Source organism: Phascolarctos cinereus, unplaced genomic scaffold (genome assembly GCF_003287225.1).
Source record: "Phascolarctos cinereus isolate Bilbo 61053 unplaced genomic scaffold, phaCin_HiC Scaffold_5;HRSCAF=322, whole genome shotgun sequence".
NCBI classification, from domain to species: domain Eukaryota; kingdom Metazoa; phylum Chordata; class Mammalia; order Diprotodontia; family Phascolarctidae; genus Phascolarctos; species Phascolarctos cinereus.
In genome coordinates, this window is record NW_027555958.1 from 7,958,069 (window position 1) to 7,973,919 (window position 15,851).

The window sequence follows — 15,851 nt, forward strand, 5'->3', positions numbered from 1 at the left end:
ACTTGTAGGAGTGTGCACCTCTGACACGGCCACACACATGAATAAATCCTTAGGATCCTCCCTGTTAGACACGTCCAGCTCCCCGGGAGGTGCCCCAGCAGACCAGCAGATCAGCGGATCCCCTCATCACTCAGCTAAATTACTTTCCACCAACTTTTATCAGCATCTCATCTGCGCATGGCACCATGATGGGTGTCGAGGTGACAAAGGCAGAACCAAGACCAGTCGCTGCCCTCACAGAGCTTCCATTGTTTCAGGGAAGAAAACTGGTTCATGGATAAGTGACTGTTTGTGAATCAATCCAGGAGAATTCAAGAGGGCTCCCCTAAGCAGAGCCTGCCTTGAACTCACACCGCCCACACAAATCAGTTTAATTGTAGAGCCTACCACGTACAAGGCACGATGCTAGGCACTGAGGGGGGAATAAGGATGAAGAAGCCCTGGCTTCTGCCTTCAAAGAGCTTGCAGTTTCGAACAGAAGAATTAGGGCCTGGGTAGGAATCAAAGAATTTATTCAATAATAGTAGGAACATATTCATTTGCTAAGGAGAAAATTTAATAAAAAAGAGGAAATACCTCAGAAACACCTGTTTCCCAAATAAAGCTCAAAAGCAGACGTCTCTAGATATTGCTAGAGATTACTGAATTTCTCGCAGCACTGCTCAGTAGCTGGAGCAGAGAAATGAAAGTGTTCCAGGCACGGGGGCCAGCCGGAGAGAATGCCCCAAGCTGAGAGATGTTTGTGGAACCGCCAGGAGGGCCAGGGTCCCTGGATCGATGAGTGCTTGTTTGGGGAGTCAAGTGTGTGGAACAGGACTGGAAAGGTAGGATGGGCTAGGTTAACACAGGCTTTGAATGCCAGACAGAGCACTTTGTGCTCAGGGATCCTCTCCTGAAGGCAATAGGGAGCCACTGGGGTTTATTGAGTAGAGGGGTGGCATGATCAGACCTGTGTCTTAGGAAAATCACATTAGTTGTTCAACAGAAGATGGACTGAAGGGGGAGACTGAGGCAGGCCAACCCTCCCCCCCCAGGAGCTACAGCCACAGTCCAGGTGTGAGGTGAGGAGAGTCAACACCGGGGTGGGGGCAGGATGAGAGGAGAGACGAGAATCTGCAAAGGTGAAATCAGAAGACCTCGGCAACAGTCAGGATGTGGCGCGTGAGAGACAGTGAGGAATGTAGGATGCCAGGAGGTTGTGAGCCCGAGGGACAGGGAGGCCTGCCTGTGTTGGTGACCTCTACAGCAACAGACATAGTGGCAGGGAAGGGGGAGGGTTTTGGGGAAAGATAATGACTTCTGGGGCAGAGCATCAGCCCTGGAGTCAGGAGGACCTGAGTTCAAATCTGACCTCAGACACACAATGCTTACTAGCTGTGTGACCCTGGGCAAGTCACTTAACCCCACTGCCTAGCCAAAAAAGAAAAAAGAAAGATAATGACTTCTGTTTTGGGACATGCTGAGTTTAAGATCACTGGACATCCAGCTTGAGATGTGTGAAAGGCAGTTGGAGATTCAAGAGAGGAGGTCAGCAGAGAGATCTGGGCAGGAAAGGCAGATTGGAGAATCATCACCTAGAGATGGTCATTGGATCTGTGGGAGCTGATGAGATCCCCAACTGCAGTAGGGTAGAGGGAGGAGAGAACAGGGCCCAGGATAGAGCCCTAAGGGACAACCACAGTTAGAGGGTGTGATCTGATGGAGGATCCAGCAAAGGAGACAGAGAAGGAGCGGTCATGGAGGGAGGAGGAGATCCAGGAGGCAAAAACCAAGAGAGAAGAGAGTATTAAGGAGCAGAGAGTGACCCACAATGTCAAAGGCCACAGAGGTATCGGGGAGAATGAGGACTGGGGAAGGGCCACTGGGTTTGGCAAATACAGAGATCACTGGTCACTTTGGAGAGAAAACTTTCAGTGGAATGATACTGTCAAAAGCTAGATTTGTATGGGGTTACGAATAGAGCGAGAAGAGAGAAAGTAGAAGACCAAGTGTAGACACCTTTCCAAGAAGCTTAGTTGTAAAGGGCAGAAGAGAAATAGGACCATAGCAGGGGATGGATCGCATGGTGCTTCTCCAGGTCAGGGGAGACATGGGCATGTTTGTAGGCAGTAGGAAATGAACCACAAGGCAGAGAGAGATTGAAGAGAAGTGAAAGGGTGAGGGTGAGAGAGGAAGTAATTTGTTAGAGGATGGGACAGAATCAGACTGCTTCAGCAGGCACAGAAGTTAGATTTGGTAAGAAGTAAGGCCACTTCATCACGTGAGTGGGGTGGAGAAGGAGAGAGGGGCCAAAATATATAGTATACACTTACGTGTTTGCATGCAGATCTAGATAGAGAGAGAGGTAGATGGGATCGGACAGAGAGACAGACGGAGAGGGGAAGGAAAGGAGGGACAGAGGGACAGAGAGAGACAGAGAGAGATGAGAGGGAGAGACAAAAGGAGGGAGGAGGGCAGGCAGGCAGGCAGACAGACAGACAGACACAGACAACGGCGGGGGGAGCCAAAGACTATTCTCTGCAGGGTAAGGAAGGATTCCCCCATGTCACTTTGTCTCAGGGAATTCGCTTGGGTCGCTAATGACCAAATCCTCTTTCTCTAACTCGGACTGACTCAGATGGGAACATGCTACTGTACGTCCCTCCCCTCTCCCCCCGGCTCTCTGAGGCCAAGGGCTGTCCGACTGTGTCATCTGTATGCCCAGCACTGAGCACAACGCCTGGGGCAAACATTAGGTGCTCAATAAATGCTTCTTGTTAAATGTTGATAATGAATTGCAACATGGCTGACAATCTGTCATGGTAGAAGAAGCTTCCACACTGGGAGTTCTCTACCCCAACAAAGTCCCTGATCCAAACCAAGAAACCAAAGCTGTGTACACATTTTATATATGCACGTATACACATACGTTAAACTTACATATATATATATGTATACGTACAAGCATATGTGCCCACACAAATACACATACACATATGACGCACGGTTTGCCTCACTGCTTCTGAGGCAGCCTGGTGTTGGGAGGAGTAAGTAAGACCGTACGGCACGAGACCGGGCTCTACTCCTCACTTCTTTTGTGACCTTTGGCAGTCCCTCAGCCTCTCTGGGACTCCTTTTCCTTTGAACAATAAAGGGGTTAGCCTTCCTGAGCCCGAAAGCCCCTTCTAGACCTGAAATCTGAAGCATGTGTGTGTGTGTGTGTGTGTGTGTGTGTGTGTGTGTGTGCGAGCACAAGTCTATGTTTGTGCATGCCAGTAAAAAAGTTGACAATGTCTGGACCATATTCAGGCTCCTAGGACATCAGAGCAAGGCCTGATCATCAATGTGAAATTCTATTAGAACATAACTGAAATGCCAGGTACAGTGATATGCCTTGCTCTGATGCCTTCAAGGAACTTAGGATTCAGGGCAGCCCCCGGCATTGCTGCTCTGCACCATTCAGGGAGCTCCACGGGCACATCGAACATTGTGAGTAAGGAAGAGGAGATTTCAAATCTAGGCATAAACTCAGAACTTTCCACCGAGTGGGAAAGTGACCTACTCCTAAGCCAGCCGCAATTTAGAAAGCAGAGCCACTGAAATGATAAATTTTCCCCTCATGGCTTGACACTGAGGTTCAACTGGTCTTACTGCTTGAGACTCAAAGTACAGAGATTTATCTGCGTTTCATCAAGTATGAAAAATATATGGATGGAGGGGTTTCCGGCTGAGCCCCCCAAAGCCATCTAGCACCTCCATTAATGTCAGCAGGCTCGTAAATTTCCAGCCTGTATCAAGGAGGCAACTGCCACTGCACAGAAGCCCCCAAAGGCTCCCTGGCCTCTTGTAAATCCACTTACACCCAGTAAAGACAATTAAATGCACATGGATTTAATTAAATGTGGTCCTCCTTTGAAAGCAGAGCGGGGTCACACCTTCTTTAAGGGGAGGACAAAAATCGAGGTGTGAAGTGAGGGTTTTTTTTTCCACTGAAAAGTTACAGGATCTGATTTATTCTTGTATTTTTCCTTCTGATGAGTGGGACTTGATAAGCAAGCACCCAGATGGCTGTAGACTGCTGTCTTTTTGTGTTATTCCAAAGAATTATGCAGCAGCAAACACTCCTGCTCTGCCTACAATGGTTCTCACTTCACGAAAACAGATTTCTTGATGAGAAGGAACAATGTGTCATTGATTACATGATCAGCTATTTTAGGGGGAGGGAGCTACGTTTTTTGCTGAGGAAATGACACTTTTACTGTTGAGTTTTCCCCTCTCTACCACCTTAAAATGTGTTTGGATGGAAAATTAAGAGGCAGACAAGCAGTGGCAGCTCATTATGGAAGAGAGAGGAGATGAGGGCAGTGGGTCTCCTCAAATACACTGTCATCACTTTGTACTGATGATTCCCCGGTTCAAAACTTCCAGCCATTATTCACCCATCAGTCTTCCTCATGTAAAGCAACATGCCAGCTACTTTTCCCACTTAAGCAACCAGAAAACAGCAGGGAAATATTCATTGTGGGGAGAAATGAGCATCAGCAAGATGGAAAGTTAATCACTTTGGGTGTGGGGTGGGGGGCGAGCTGCTCATGTGGGCCTCCTTTTATTAACAATTTGTCATGGGGACAACAACATCTCCAGCAAAGAGAGCAAAAAGCAAGTGGAAACGGCTCCATCGCGGAAGAACACAGAAACTCTTCCAATCGTCTTAAATCAGACAGTCCATCTAGCCTTGGGAAACACATGGCAACAGTGATTTTTCTGCTAAGTCTTCCCATGTGTGTTGTAGAAGATACAGCTTGCTAATAGCAAAACAAGAGGTTTCCTCTCTAAGGAAACTCCCTTCCTAGATGGAGTATGACAGAAGATTCTTAGGAATGCCTTCTTCTGGAGTTACTGGGACATCTCGTGTCCTTCACCACCAGGTCAAACATTTATTTTTTCAAGATTTGTCCACTCCCTAAAGCCAAAACCCTTTAATCTTTCTCATTTCCCAAGAAAAATGTAGATGAGAAGGGGCCATAGGACTCAACTTCATCTCTTTAACATGATTCCCAAACTCCCAAGCCAACCACCGCCCACCTAGATGAAGCATTGAGGATCATCATATCCTGACTCTAATAGGGAGGGCTCTGCTCTCAGGATGGCCCCCTCCACAAGGCTAGGTTGGCCTAGGGCTACTGTGTTATCTTAATTTGATTTATGGGAGCTGCTGTCATCAAAGTATGTGCTTTGTCTCAGCCCCACACATGTAGCATATGATCTATCCCTTAAGACTTCCTTGAATAATATCCTGAAAGTTTAGTTCTGGTGAAATCCACACCCCTCCTCCCATCAGAACCCAGGCCATCTTTGTTGCAAAATAAAAGGAAAAAGATATGTGTGGACTTCAGAGTTCAGAGCACAAACACTGGACACAAACAATATCTTAAAAAACAGGATCCATGCCCTATCACAGATATCTAGCTAGAAGGGACTTTCAAGGTTATCTAGTTCAACTCCGGGATGTTAAAGATGAGGAAACTGAGGCCCAGGCAGGTAAATAGACATGTCCAAGGTCACTCAGGTCACAGAGGAAGCATCAGAGCTGGGATTTCAAACCAGCACCTTTACTTCACACTTTACTATGCTGCCTCCTTCCAGATAATGACACATCTGATTTACTCATTCACATGTGAACATGTTTTTTCTAGCTTGCTTTTAAAAACCTCCAGGGAAAGACATTTTTACAACTTCTCTTAATAACTCATTTCCATGTTCAACAGCATTTGCTGTTAGAAAAGCCTGTTATCTGCTCATCGGCCTGGGAGGGAGGCAGCTTGGGCTTAGACTCAGCCACTGAGACCCAGAGTGAACTTGGGCTTCACCTCGGGGGCTTTGCCTTCACCCATCAAATGAAGGGGCTGCACTAGATACTCTCTGGAGGTGGGGTGGGGGCCTTCCAGTTCAAGCCTTCTGGGATCTTATGATTCTATCCCCCGATAGACTTCATGTTCCCCTTTCTTCATCTTGGATGTCAACTCTTCCCTGCTCTGCGATTTCATCACCGTGGGCACTTGCTCTGCACTCATTGATCAAAATCCTTCGCAGAAGCACACACTTTTCACAGGTCACCTTCTTCAAGCTGCATCTGAACCCAGGTTCCCTCCACAGCCTTCAGACTGGCCATCGTCCAGTCCCTGCATGACGACGAGCTCCAGAGGCAGGGGAATCTTGCCCTCTCCATGAAGACCATTTTACCTTAGGACAGCTCTCACTGCTAGAATGTTTTTTTTCTGGATCTCAAAAACAAATTGGGCCTCAGCTTGGCAGCAAGCCTTCTTCTTCCACAGCAGCCAGCTATGACCCCCGATGGCTCAGCAATTATGGCAAAGGGATCTGCAGTGGGTGTGGATCTTGGCACCACTTCATGCTGCTTGAGGGTTTTCCAACACGGGAAAGTGGAGATAGTCATTCATGGCCATGGAAATGGGACCACCCCAAGTTATGTAGCCTTCACTGACACAGAACATTGAACCAGTGATGTTAAGAAGAGTCAAGTAGCAATGAACCCCACCAACAGAGCCTTTGATGCCAAATGTTTGATGGGTCATGGATTTGATGATGCGGTTGTACAGTCAGACATGAAGCGTTGGCCTTTCGTGATGGTGAACGATGTGGGCGGGCCTAAGGTGCAAGTGGAGTAAAAAGGGGAGACCAAAAAGTTTCTGTACAGAAGGAGCATCTTCTATGGTCTTGACCAGGATGAAAGAAATTGCTGAGGCTTGCCTTGGGAAGACGACCATAGATGCCGTCATCACAGCACCAGCTTACTTCAATGATTCCCAAAATCAAGCCACCAAAGATGCTGGAACCATCGCAGGTGCCAATGCGCTCCAAATCATCAGTGAGCCAGCTGCTGTTACTATGAGAAATGTGTTGATCTTTGACCTTGGAGGCGGCACTTTCAATGTCTCCATTCTCACCTTTGAAGACGGCATCTTTTAAGTCAAGTCCACCATTGGGGACACCCGCTTGGGTTGGGAGGACTTTGACAACTGCATGGTCGACTACTCATTGCTGAATTCAAGTGGAAGCACAAGAAGGACACGAGTGGAAACGAGGGCTGTCTGCCATCTGTGCGCTGCTACTGAACGTGCAAAGTGCACTCCTTCTTTCAGCACCCAGGCCAATGGTGAGATTGACACCCTTTGTGAAGGTAGTGAAGTCTATACTTCTGACACCCATCTCCATTTTGAAGAACTGAAAAAGGCTGTAAGAGATGCTAAGCTAAATAAATCACAGACTCAGGACGCCATCCTGGTGGGTGGTTCCACTTGGATCCCCCAATTCTGAAGCTTCTGCTGGATGTCTTCAACAAAAAGGAGCTCAACGGGAGTGTCAATACTGATGAGGCTGTGGCCTGCGATGCAGCAGCCCGGGCTGCCATCTTCCTCCTTCCCTCGGATTGAAAGCGCCGCCAGAGTCACGCCGATCCTGATGGAGCGCAATGCCGCTGTCCCCACCAGCCTGGCGCGGACCAGAAGCCCAGTGCGCTTGTTCAGGTCGGTAGAGGTCAGAGGGCAATGTCAAAGGGCAACAGCCTGCTTGATGTTCCTGAGACGGGGCTGGCGCAGTAGCATTCGGATAACTGTGGGATTGGCTAATTCAAGGGGCCTTCCAGAACTTGCCCTACTCCAATGCCAAAGCCCTGCCATCTACAGCACACCCTCAGCTTCTTCAGAGAACGCCTGAAATCTCAAGCTGAATCAGCACATATTTCATTAGCTGCTGGTCACTGTCCTGTATATATTCTCTCCCTCACCTGAAAGGAGGGACTTCCTCCCATTTCTATTCGTCTCCTTGGTGCTTGTGAAATCGTAGGCACTTAAAATGCTTTTTCATCCATTCATTCATTCACAAAGGGCAAATAGAAACTAAAAGAACCCAAAAAACCAAAGACCTGAGAGTGTTTATGTTACAGGTTCTTAGAGAAGGCATAGATAAAAACCCAAGAGAATCTCATGTTAAAACTACATAGCTGGAATAACAGTAATGACATTAAGAGTGATTCCATTTTTCTTACTACTGAATTATTAAACTACTAAATTTAAGAAAAAATCATTTTCATCTACTTTTTCCTTTCAAGAAGATGGAAGATTGCTTCTAAGGTCACAATATCCCATTAAATGAGCAGGTCAGGTGGCCCCCGGCATTGTGAGAGCGCCCTGGGGCCCAGGGTGTTCTCTGGTCTCTACGAAGACCCAGGCTTCAGGTGAAGAGAGAGGAAGAAGCCTGAGACAAGGAGAAAGCTAACTTGCCCAAACCCACCAGGTTTTTTTCTCTTGTGAAATAGCACGGATTTGTAGGCTGCATTAATTAATCAGTCTTCCTGTGAAGAATTGCCATGCTATGGATGAATTTTCTTATTTATTTTTTGCTATAATTAACAGCTGTTAGGAAGCATCTTCTGGGGGGAAGTTTGAAGTCAGATATTTTATGTTTATTGATGATAGAAACTGATGATTCTGAGCTGCTGAACACAAGGGACCCAGATGCCTGGGCAGTTCTCACCCATCAGTGGGGGACAGCAGTGGCAAGGAGGCAAAGTTCCTAGGTATCTACACACTTCCTTGGGCAGACTTAACAGGAAATCTGCTAACTGTTAGAGCAATGAGAGCCCCTAGATTTCCCTGAGGTGTTAATTCCACAAGCTCCAGAGAGACTGAGAGAGGGTGTGGACGTAGGGCTAGTGCCCTCACGTTACAGAAGCAAAGCCTAAATGTCGCTGTGGGTCATAAGCATCCATTGGAAGTAGGATATGAACTGAGGTCTTCTGACTCTGGGACTGGTCTTCCACATGGCAGCTTTAACTCAACTTGATAAGCTTATCACACACCTAAGTACAAAGTGCCGTTCACCCTTTCAGCACTTCATGGTAACTGGCTCATAACTTGGCAGCTGATGGTACAGCAGATAGAGCACTGGGCCTGGAGCCAGGAAGACCTGAATTCAAATCCGGCCTCAGACACTTACTAGCTGGGAGACCCTGGGCAAGTCACTTGCCTATCATCTGTTTGCCCCAGTTTACTCATCTGTAAAATAGGGGTAATAATAACACCTACCTCCAATGGTTGGTGTGAGGATAAAATGAGATAATAGTTGTAAAGTGTTTTGCACAGCGCCCAGCGCCTAGTAAGCACTACAGAAATGTTAGCAATGATGATGATGATGTTTTATTTATTATTATAATATTTTCATCCTGGCTTGGTTCCTTATTGCTGCATCCTACCCATGACGCTTGACCCTCGGTGACCCTGAGATTGTGCAGTTCTCAGCTGGTGTCACCGCTCAGGCACAGCAACGGGCGAAGCTCAGCTCAGATGAATTTTCCAGACGTGCGATACAAAGAAAAGACACTTAAGCGTCTGTGTTTGCTGAGCCTCAGCAATCGCCTACTGGCATTTCCTCTACTGGAAACCAAGCATCTCTAAAGGACCTTAGGATTTAGCACTACCAGGGGCTCAGACACGAAGGCCAGGCCTCTCATTTCTCAAAGATGTTATGGCTTGGGTCAATAGCAATCTCTCAGGTGTACAATCTTACACACTCAACAGGAAAGCTAGTCCCTGAGGGGGGACATAATTTGCTGAAACTGGATCTAAAACGAGGCAATAAATCACCCCCACCCCCAAAATGGACTGCAGCACTTCCTGGAGATGCCACCGAGCCAACTTCTTTGTAAGAGTTTTCAAGCATCCAGGAAATTTAAAGGAGAAGAGACACTTCAGGAGGTAAAGCAAGTAAAACAAACCCAAGGCTTCATCCAACCCTCCCATTTCACAATGAAGGAAACTGAGGTCCAGAGGGGTTAAGTAGATTTTTCCAGCCTCACACTAATAAAAGTATTTTTGAACATTGTAAGAGCTTAATAAATACTTTTTTCATTAACTCATCCACCCATCCATCCATCCACCCATCCATCCATCCATCCACCCTATCTATCCCATTATGGATCTACATTCTCTGACTCTCAATCCACAGGGCTCTTTTCCTTGCTGCTTCCCAGATAGAAGGGCATCATTGTATCCATGGAGGGGGGTTGAGCAGTGAGAAAAACCTTAGAGATGAAAAAGATAGAACAGAGAAGGGCCTGGTGGATAGAAGCAGGTGAGCTGCTTCTTCCTCTTACCTGCACTCAATGAACCAGTGCCGGATCTGGTCCTGAAGATTCTCTCTGATATCTGGACCTTCTAACATCTTCAAATTTGTTTTGATGGTAACTAATGCTTCCTGGTACTCCTCCTCATGCTTCTCCTGGACCTCATAACGTAGGAATTTCACTCTCTGGGCATTGAGAAGTGTGTTGTTGAAACTTTGAATGTGTGGTGATGGGTTCTGAAAACACCAAGAGAAAACACCCCAAACCCAAGGATTAAGATCATGGCAGTCCAGGAAATTGATTTTCCATATTACATCCATGAATCAAATGAGAAATTATATTTTAGAATGGCATTTGAATCTTATCCTTTTTGTGAATCCTTGGGCAATCTGTGAAGTCTATGGAACACTTCTCAAAACTGTATGTTTAAATGCAGAAAATATAGGATGGCAAAGGAAAGTTATTCTATTGAAATAAAGATGTGATTATTTTTTGTGTCCAAAGTCACAGACCCTTTGAAATCTAGCCTCTGATCTAGCAGGAAGTGTCCCCTACGGAGATGCTTTTGATGGAATAAAGAAATTTTAGATCTGAAAGAAATTCTCAGAATGAGATTCGAATCCTATACCTGTCTGAACCAGAGAATATTCATCCTCTTTTTATGCACAGAAGGAACCCGGTCAACTTCTTTCTGGAAGTTAGTGTTCACTTTCATTGCTAGAAAGTTCTACCTTATATCTAGTAATTCACTGATCAAAAAATATGTAATGGGCCACCAATGTGTATGCATATACAACATAATGCTAAGCTCATTGGGGTGAAGGGTATAAAAGAGGCAGAAGTTATAATCCCCATCCTCATGGTGCTTGCGATTTGACTAGGGAAAGGAGGGCAGGACACAGCACACACACACACACACACACACACACACACACACACACACACACACTAAAGCAAAGTGCTTACGGAAGATCAGGAAAGGAATGGCTCAGTGTAGGTTAGACTTCTCATGGAAGATGTAATGGAAGCCATGACTTAGAGTGGACCTCAAAGAACTGAAGGGCTTTGGTAAGGAAGTAAAGAGTGGACCGGGAGTCCCAAGAGAGGAGAACAGCAGAAAACAAGCCAGGAGGACACACTACCTGCAAAGGGCAATGAGACAAGATGGATGTCTACAATCTTCCAAAAAAAGGGGCAAAGGTTCTATGACCGAGTTAATAACACTCTAATAACTGGACTGGACTAATAATAACCCCACGCTTGGTACATTTTGGAGATGGTCTCTAGTTCATCTCCATCATTATACAGAGTGGGAAAGAGAGTATCAGAGAAATGAAGGGACTTGGCCAAGGTCACACAAAAAGCTAATGCTAGCTCCAGGATTCCAGCCCCAAATACCTTAGTTCTGATTGAGAGTTTTCCCCACTCTGTGAGATGGTTTACAGACAACACCACCCAAGATACAAGAACCTATTTGCTCTAAAGGTAGCTTTAAAAGAATTTTAAAATGGAATTGCAGCTAAATGGTTACATAAAGGACAGAATTAAAGAACTCTCAAAAAGAGATCTCATCCTCTTCTCCTCATACCTTGCTTTCCTCCAAATTTTCCTGTTTCTGTTGAAGGTACCACCTGACTCCCAAGTGCCCAGATTTGTAATCTGGGAACCCTCCTGGACTTCTTGCTCTGCTCTCTCCTCCACCCACCATCAATCAAACCATCTCTTATATCTCTCAATGCATAGAACTGCCACTCAAGTCTGGGCTCATGCCACCTCTTCTTATTGTGATAGTACTGAATTGCTCTCCCTGCCTGAGCTATTTTCACTCCAATGAATCTCTCACACAGTTGCCAAAATAATCTTGCTAAGAGGTAAGTCTGCTCCCCTGCTCAAGAATATTCAGTCGTTCCCCATTGCCTCTAGGATATAATACCAACTCTTTGCCTTGGCATTTAAGACCCCACCAATCTGGCTCCTACTGAGCTTGCAACCCTTTCCTCATACTTCCTCTCCAGTCAAGCTGTTTCTTGAACTTGACAGTTTCTATGCTCTCTCCATTCTTACTGATGTGGTAAGCTACTTAATCTTTGTGGGCCTCAGTTTCCTCCCTTGTAAAATGAGGGTCTTGGACTTGATGGCCTTGAAGGTCACCCACCATCCCCAGAAGGCACCTACTCTTCAGTTTGGCCTCTCAGAATCCCCATTAGCCCCTCCAGTGTTCAGCTCATGCATATGAGTGCTCCAAGCCTTCCCTGATCTCCCTGGTTGTGAGGGCTCTCCTACTCTGCAGACTCACTCAGCTGCCATTTCTATCCTCTCTCATCCTCCACAGAAGAGAAGGTCCTTGGCAGCAGGGACTGGCCAACTGGGTTTTGCAGCCCCAGCCCCAGGCCTCTACAATATAGTAGATGTTTCATAAACATTTGTTCAAATAAAAGGAATTGGAAAAGCCCCATTTCTGGGAAGACAGCACATCAAATTAATGGCGTTCTTTTGTTGAGAAGCCTCTCCATGGCAGGATTTTTATGTTTCTCTTGCAATTTGTTGCAAAATTGCTTTAGCTTTCATTAAAGTAATGAAAATGTCCTTTACTTAAGCATCTCCTGTTTCTAAGCTTAGATCTTCAATGTACATTTTTCGTAATGCTTGCATTTGAAAATGAAAAAAAGATTATTTACACATTTGGATATTTTAGCTCATGTGAATGCTGGTTATTACAGAATGAAAAATAGATCATGACTATTCCCTCTGCTTCACCAACAACACTTTATTGATTGTTTTTTATTGGTTTTCAATTAGCATGTATTCATGAGTGAAGTGGTCCTGCTAATTTGTCCCTAAATGTAGCCACTTTCTTTCCCCTTTGTTTATTTTTCTCCCAGATGGATACATGCCCATCAGATTTGGGATGGTCTTTTTCTCATCTCTGCCTATGAAAATCAATAAATCCCTAAGCAGAGGAACCCAATTTACTATTATCTCATTAAAAGCTATGGACTTCTATCACTTTAATTAAATGTTTAGGCACCTCTTCTGCAGAGTGAATGACAACCAGTCATCCAGATTTTAAAATTCCATCCTTTCCCATTTGTATCAAGTCTCCTATTTTAAAAGGCTCTTTAAATACTTAGTTGCTTGATCCTCACAAAAATCCCCTGAGCTGGGCACAGCATGTATTCTTATCCCATTTAAGATCAGAAGAAATGGAAATCCGGAAATCAAGTGCCCTGCCTGAGTCACTGGTTACACCAAGCAAGTTAGTGCACAACTACCTAGAACTCAGGATGCCTGACTCCTTGTTTCATCAGTGTGAGAGAGTGTAAGCTTCTTTAAGCCAGGGACTGTCTCATTTTTGTCTGTCTCCCTCGCACCTAGAACAATGCCGGGCACAGAGTAAATAATTATTAAGTGCAGGTACGACCAAGGACAAAAAATGAAACATTCCTGTCCTCAAAGGGTTTACATTCTATTGGGGAAAATAATATGTACATATAGAAGGATATACATTCAGAAATATATTCAAGGTGGTTTTGAGTGGAGGGGGAGGAGATCAGAAAAGATGTCAGGTAAAGGTTGGTATCTGAGCTGAGGTTCCAAGGAAACAAGGAATTCTAAGAGGTGGACATGAGGTAAGAGTGCAGTCCAGGCATGAAGCACAGTCTGTGCAGAGGCATGGAAATGAAAGGGGGAATTTCATCTAGGAAGAACCAGCTTCTTCTGGAGCACAGTGTTCATTTGTGCATACTCCTCTCTGAAGACTTTTTTTGACAAAAATTCATGGAGGTCATTTGCAGCTTCTCTCTCTCTCTCCTTCCTGTCTCTGTTTCTGTATCCCCTCCTTCCCCTCATCCTCTCTCCTTCTCCCTCCCCCTCTCTCCCTGCCTCCCTCTTTCCTCCTTTCCTCTCCATCTCCTCCTCCTTCTTATTCTTCTCTCTCTCCTTCTCTGTCTCTGTCTCTCTCTCTCTGTCTCTGTCTCTCTCTGTCTCTCTCTCTGTCTGTCTCTCTCTCTCTGTCTCTCTCTGTCTCTCTCTCTGTGTCTCTCTCTGTCTGTCTCTCTCTCTGTCTCTCTCTCTCTGTGTCTCTCTCTGTGTCTCTCTCTCTGTCTCTCTCTCTGTCTCTCTCTCTCTCTCTCTCTGTATCTCTCTCTCTCTCTCTGTATCTCTCTCTCTCTCTCTCTCTCTCTCTCTCTCTCTCTCTCTCTCTCTCTCTCCTCTCTCTCTCCCCCCCCCCCGCTGACTTTAAAGGGAGGTACTCTGTATACACAAACTCGATGTTAATGAGCAATTTTTCCCCCTTTGGGCCAAGAGCATCTTTTCATCTTTAGCAACTTGTCTGCCCATGTGAAATTCAAATTCGTTAACTCACCACATAAACAGCGCCTCATTTAAAAACAAATTACGAATATTAGAGGGAGCCAGAGAACCAGGCTGTAATGCACTCTGTATCGAGCGACATCAGCCGTACAATAATGCATCTTAATGAAGGCTTCCCATGTGAATACACCATGATATTTACAAGCTCTCCACCGGTAATGACCCGGAACTGGATAACGAAACTTACATTTATAGCAAGGTCCTCTGTCAGCAAAAATACACATATTAATAATTGATGTTGCTGTAAAAATAGGACATAATATGACGCTTCTTGAGTTTGTGGGAAAATAGGACTGCATGGGCCATTAACTTAGAATGCTTATCTAATGTTTGATGGGCTTTGTCTTTTAAAAACCCTTGTTTAAATTAGGGAGACAAAATGGACATCTGCCCAAATGAGAATCTGGTCAATCAATCAGGGACAAATATACTTGCAAAGAAATGATTTAAAAAGTTTTCAACATTATAAGATCACTGCCTTGAGGACTTTTTGTCTCTTTGCTCTCAAAACTCATCTACCATCTCCCACCATCACCAGAAGGGAAAAGGCTAGCAAGAGCTATAGCTAGAAACTACCTAATTAAAAAAGAGAAAAAAAGCATCTTATGGGATCCTGCCATCTGAAATGCTGAGAACAATTAGCATCCTTTCTCTTTTGAACACATACTGCTCATTCTGAAATACTCAGAGGTATTCCCTCAGCCAGATCATTGCCTGCCCCAAGTATCCTTACTGCTCTATTTTGACAGATGGGATGCCTAATGGTGAGGAGGTAATGGCTCTCCAATTGTTTCATTTTGAGGTGGGGAGGTGAAGAATGTATTTCTTGCTTTATTAACATGACCCATTTCATTATATTTCAGACTAATGCTCCTATGTTTTAAATACTGTGCTGTATAAATATAGAGAATGCAGGAGCATGCCCCACCCCCCCAAAAAAGGGGAGTGGGGGTTGGGAAGAGAGCTAGAGATTAGGGTGTTATTTAGTCTTTCACTCCCAGTGAATTCAAGATAAAACAGGTTACCTTTCTTTGTGATTCCCCAAGATAAACCCAGTGGATGCTGTTATTCCTACTCTCTGTTACTGCCAAAAGGTTTCCATTGTCGATGTTTTTCAGCATGAAAATCTTTTGTGCGAAATTTCCTTCTGGGATTGTACTTTGAAAAGACTGATTACAGGTTTAGAACATTCAGTGTTAAATGTTAACAGATGTCAGGATACTTTGCTGCTTAAAATTGGTTGCACATGTATTTTGCAACAAAACACATCTTATTTTTCTTAATAGTGTGTTTTGTTAAGTAGGCAAAGTTTTCAAGATGCTTTGCTGAAAGAAAGCTTTCCATTCCGTCATTA

At 45.0% G+C, this 15,851-nt stretch overlaps 1 protein-coding gene across 1 annotated transcript in view; it reads right to left on the bottom strand.

Annotated features, from left to right (window-relative positions):
* DRC11 (dynein regulatory complex subunit 11) overlaps positions 1-15,851 on the bottom strand; it is a 225,896-nt gene that overhangs the window by 165,613 nt on the left and 44,432 nt on the right. The window contains exon 6 of the mRNA XM_020974919.2: positions 10,154-10,359. Within this exon, the coding sequence (XP_020830578.1) occupies positions 10,154-10,359 (206 nt within the window). The remainder of the gene's footprint in view (positions 1-10,153; positions 10,360-15,851) is intronic.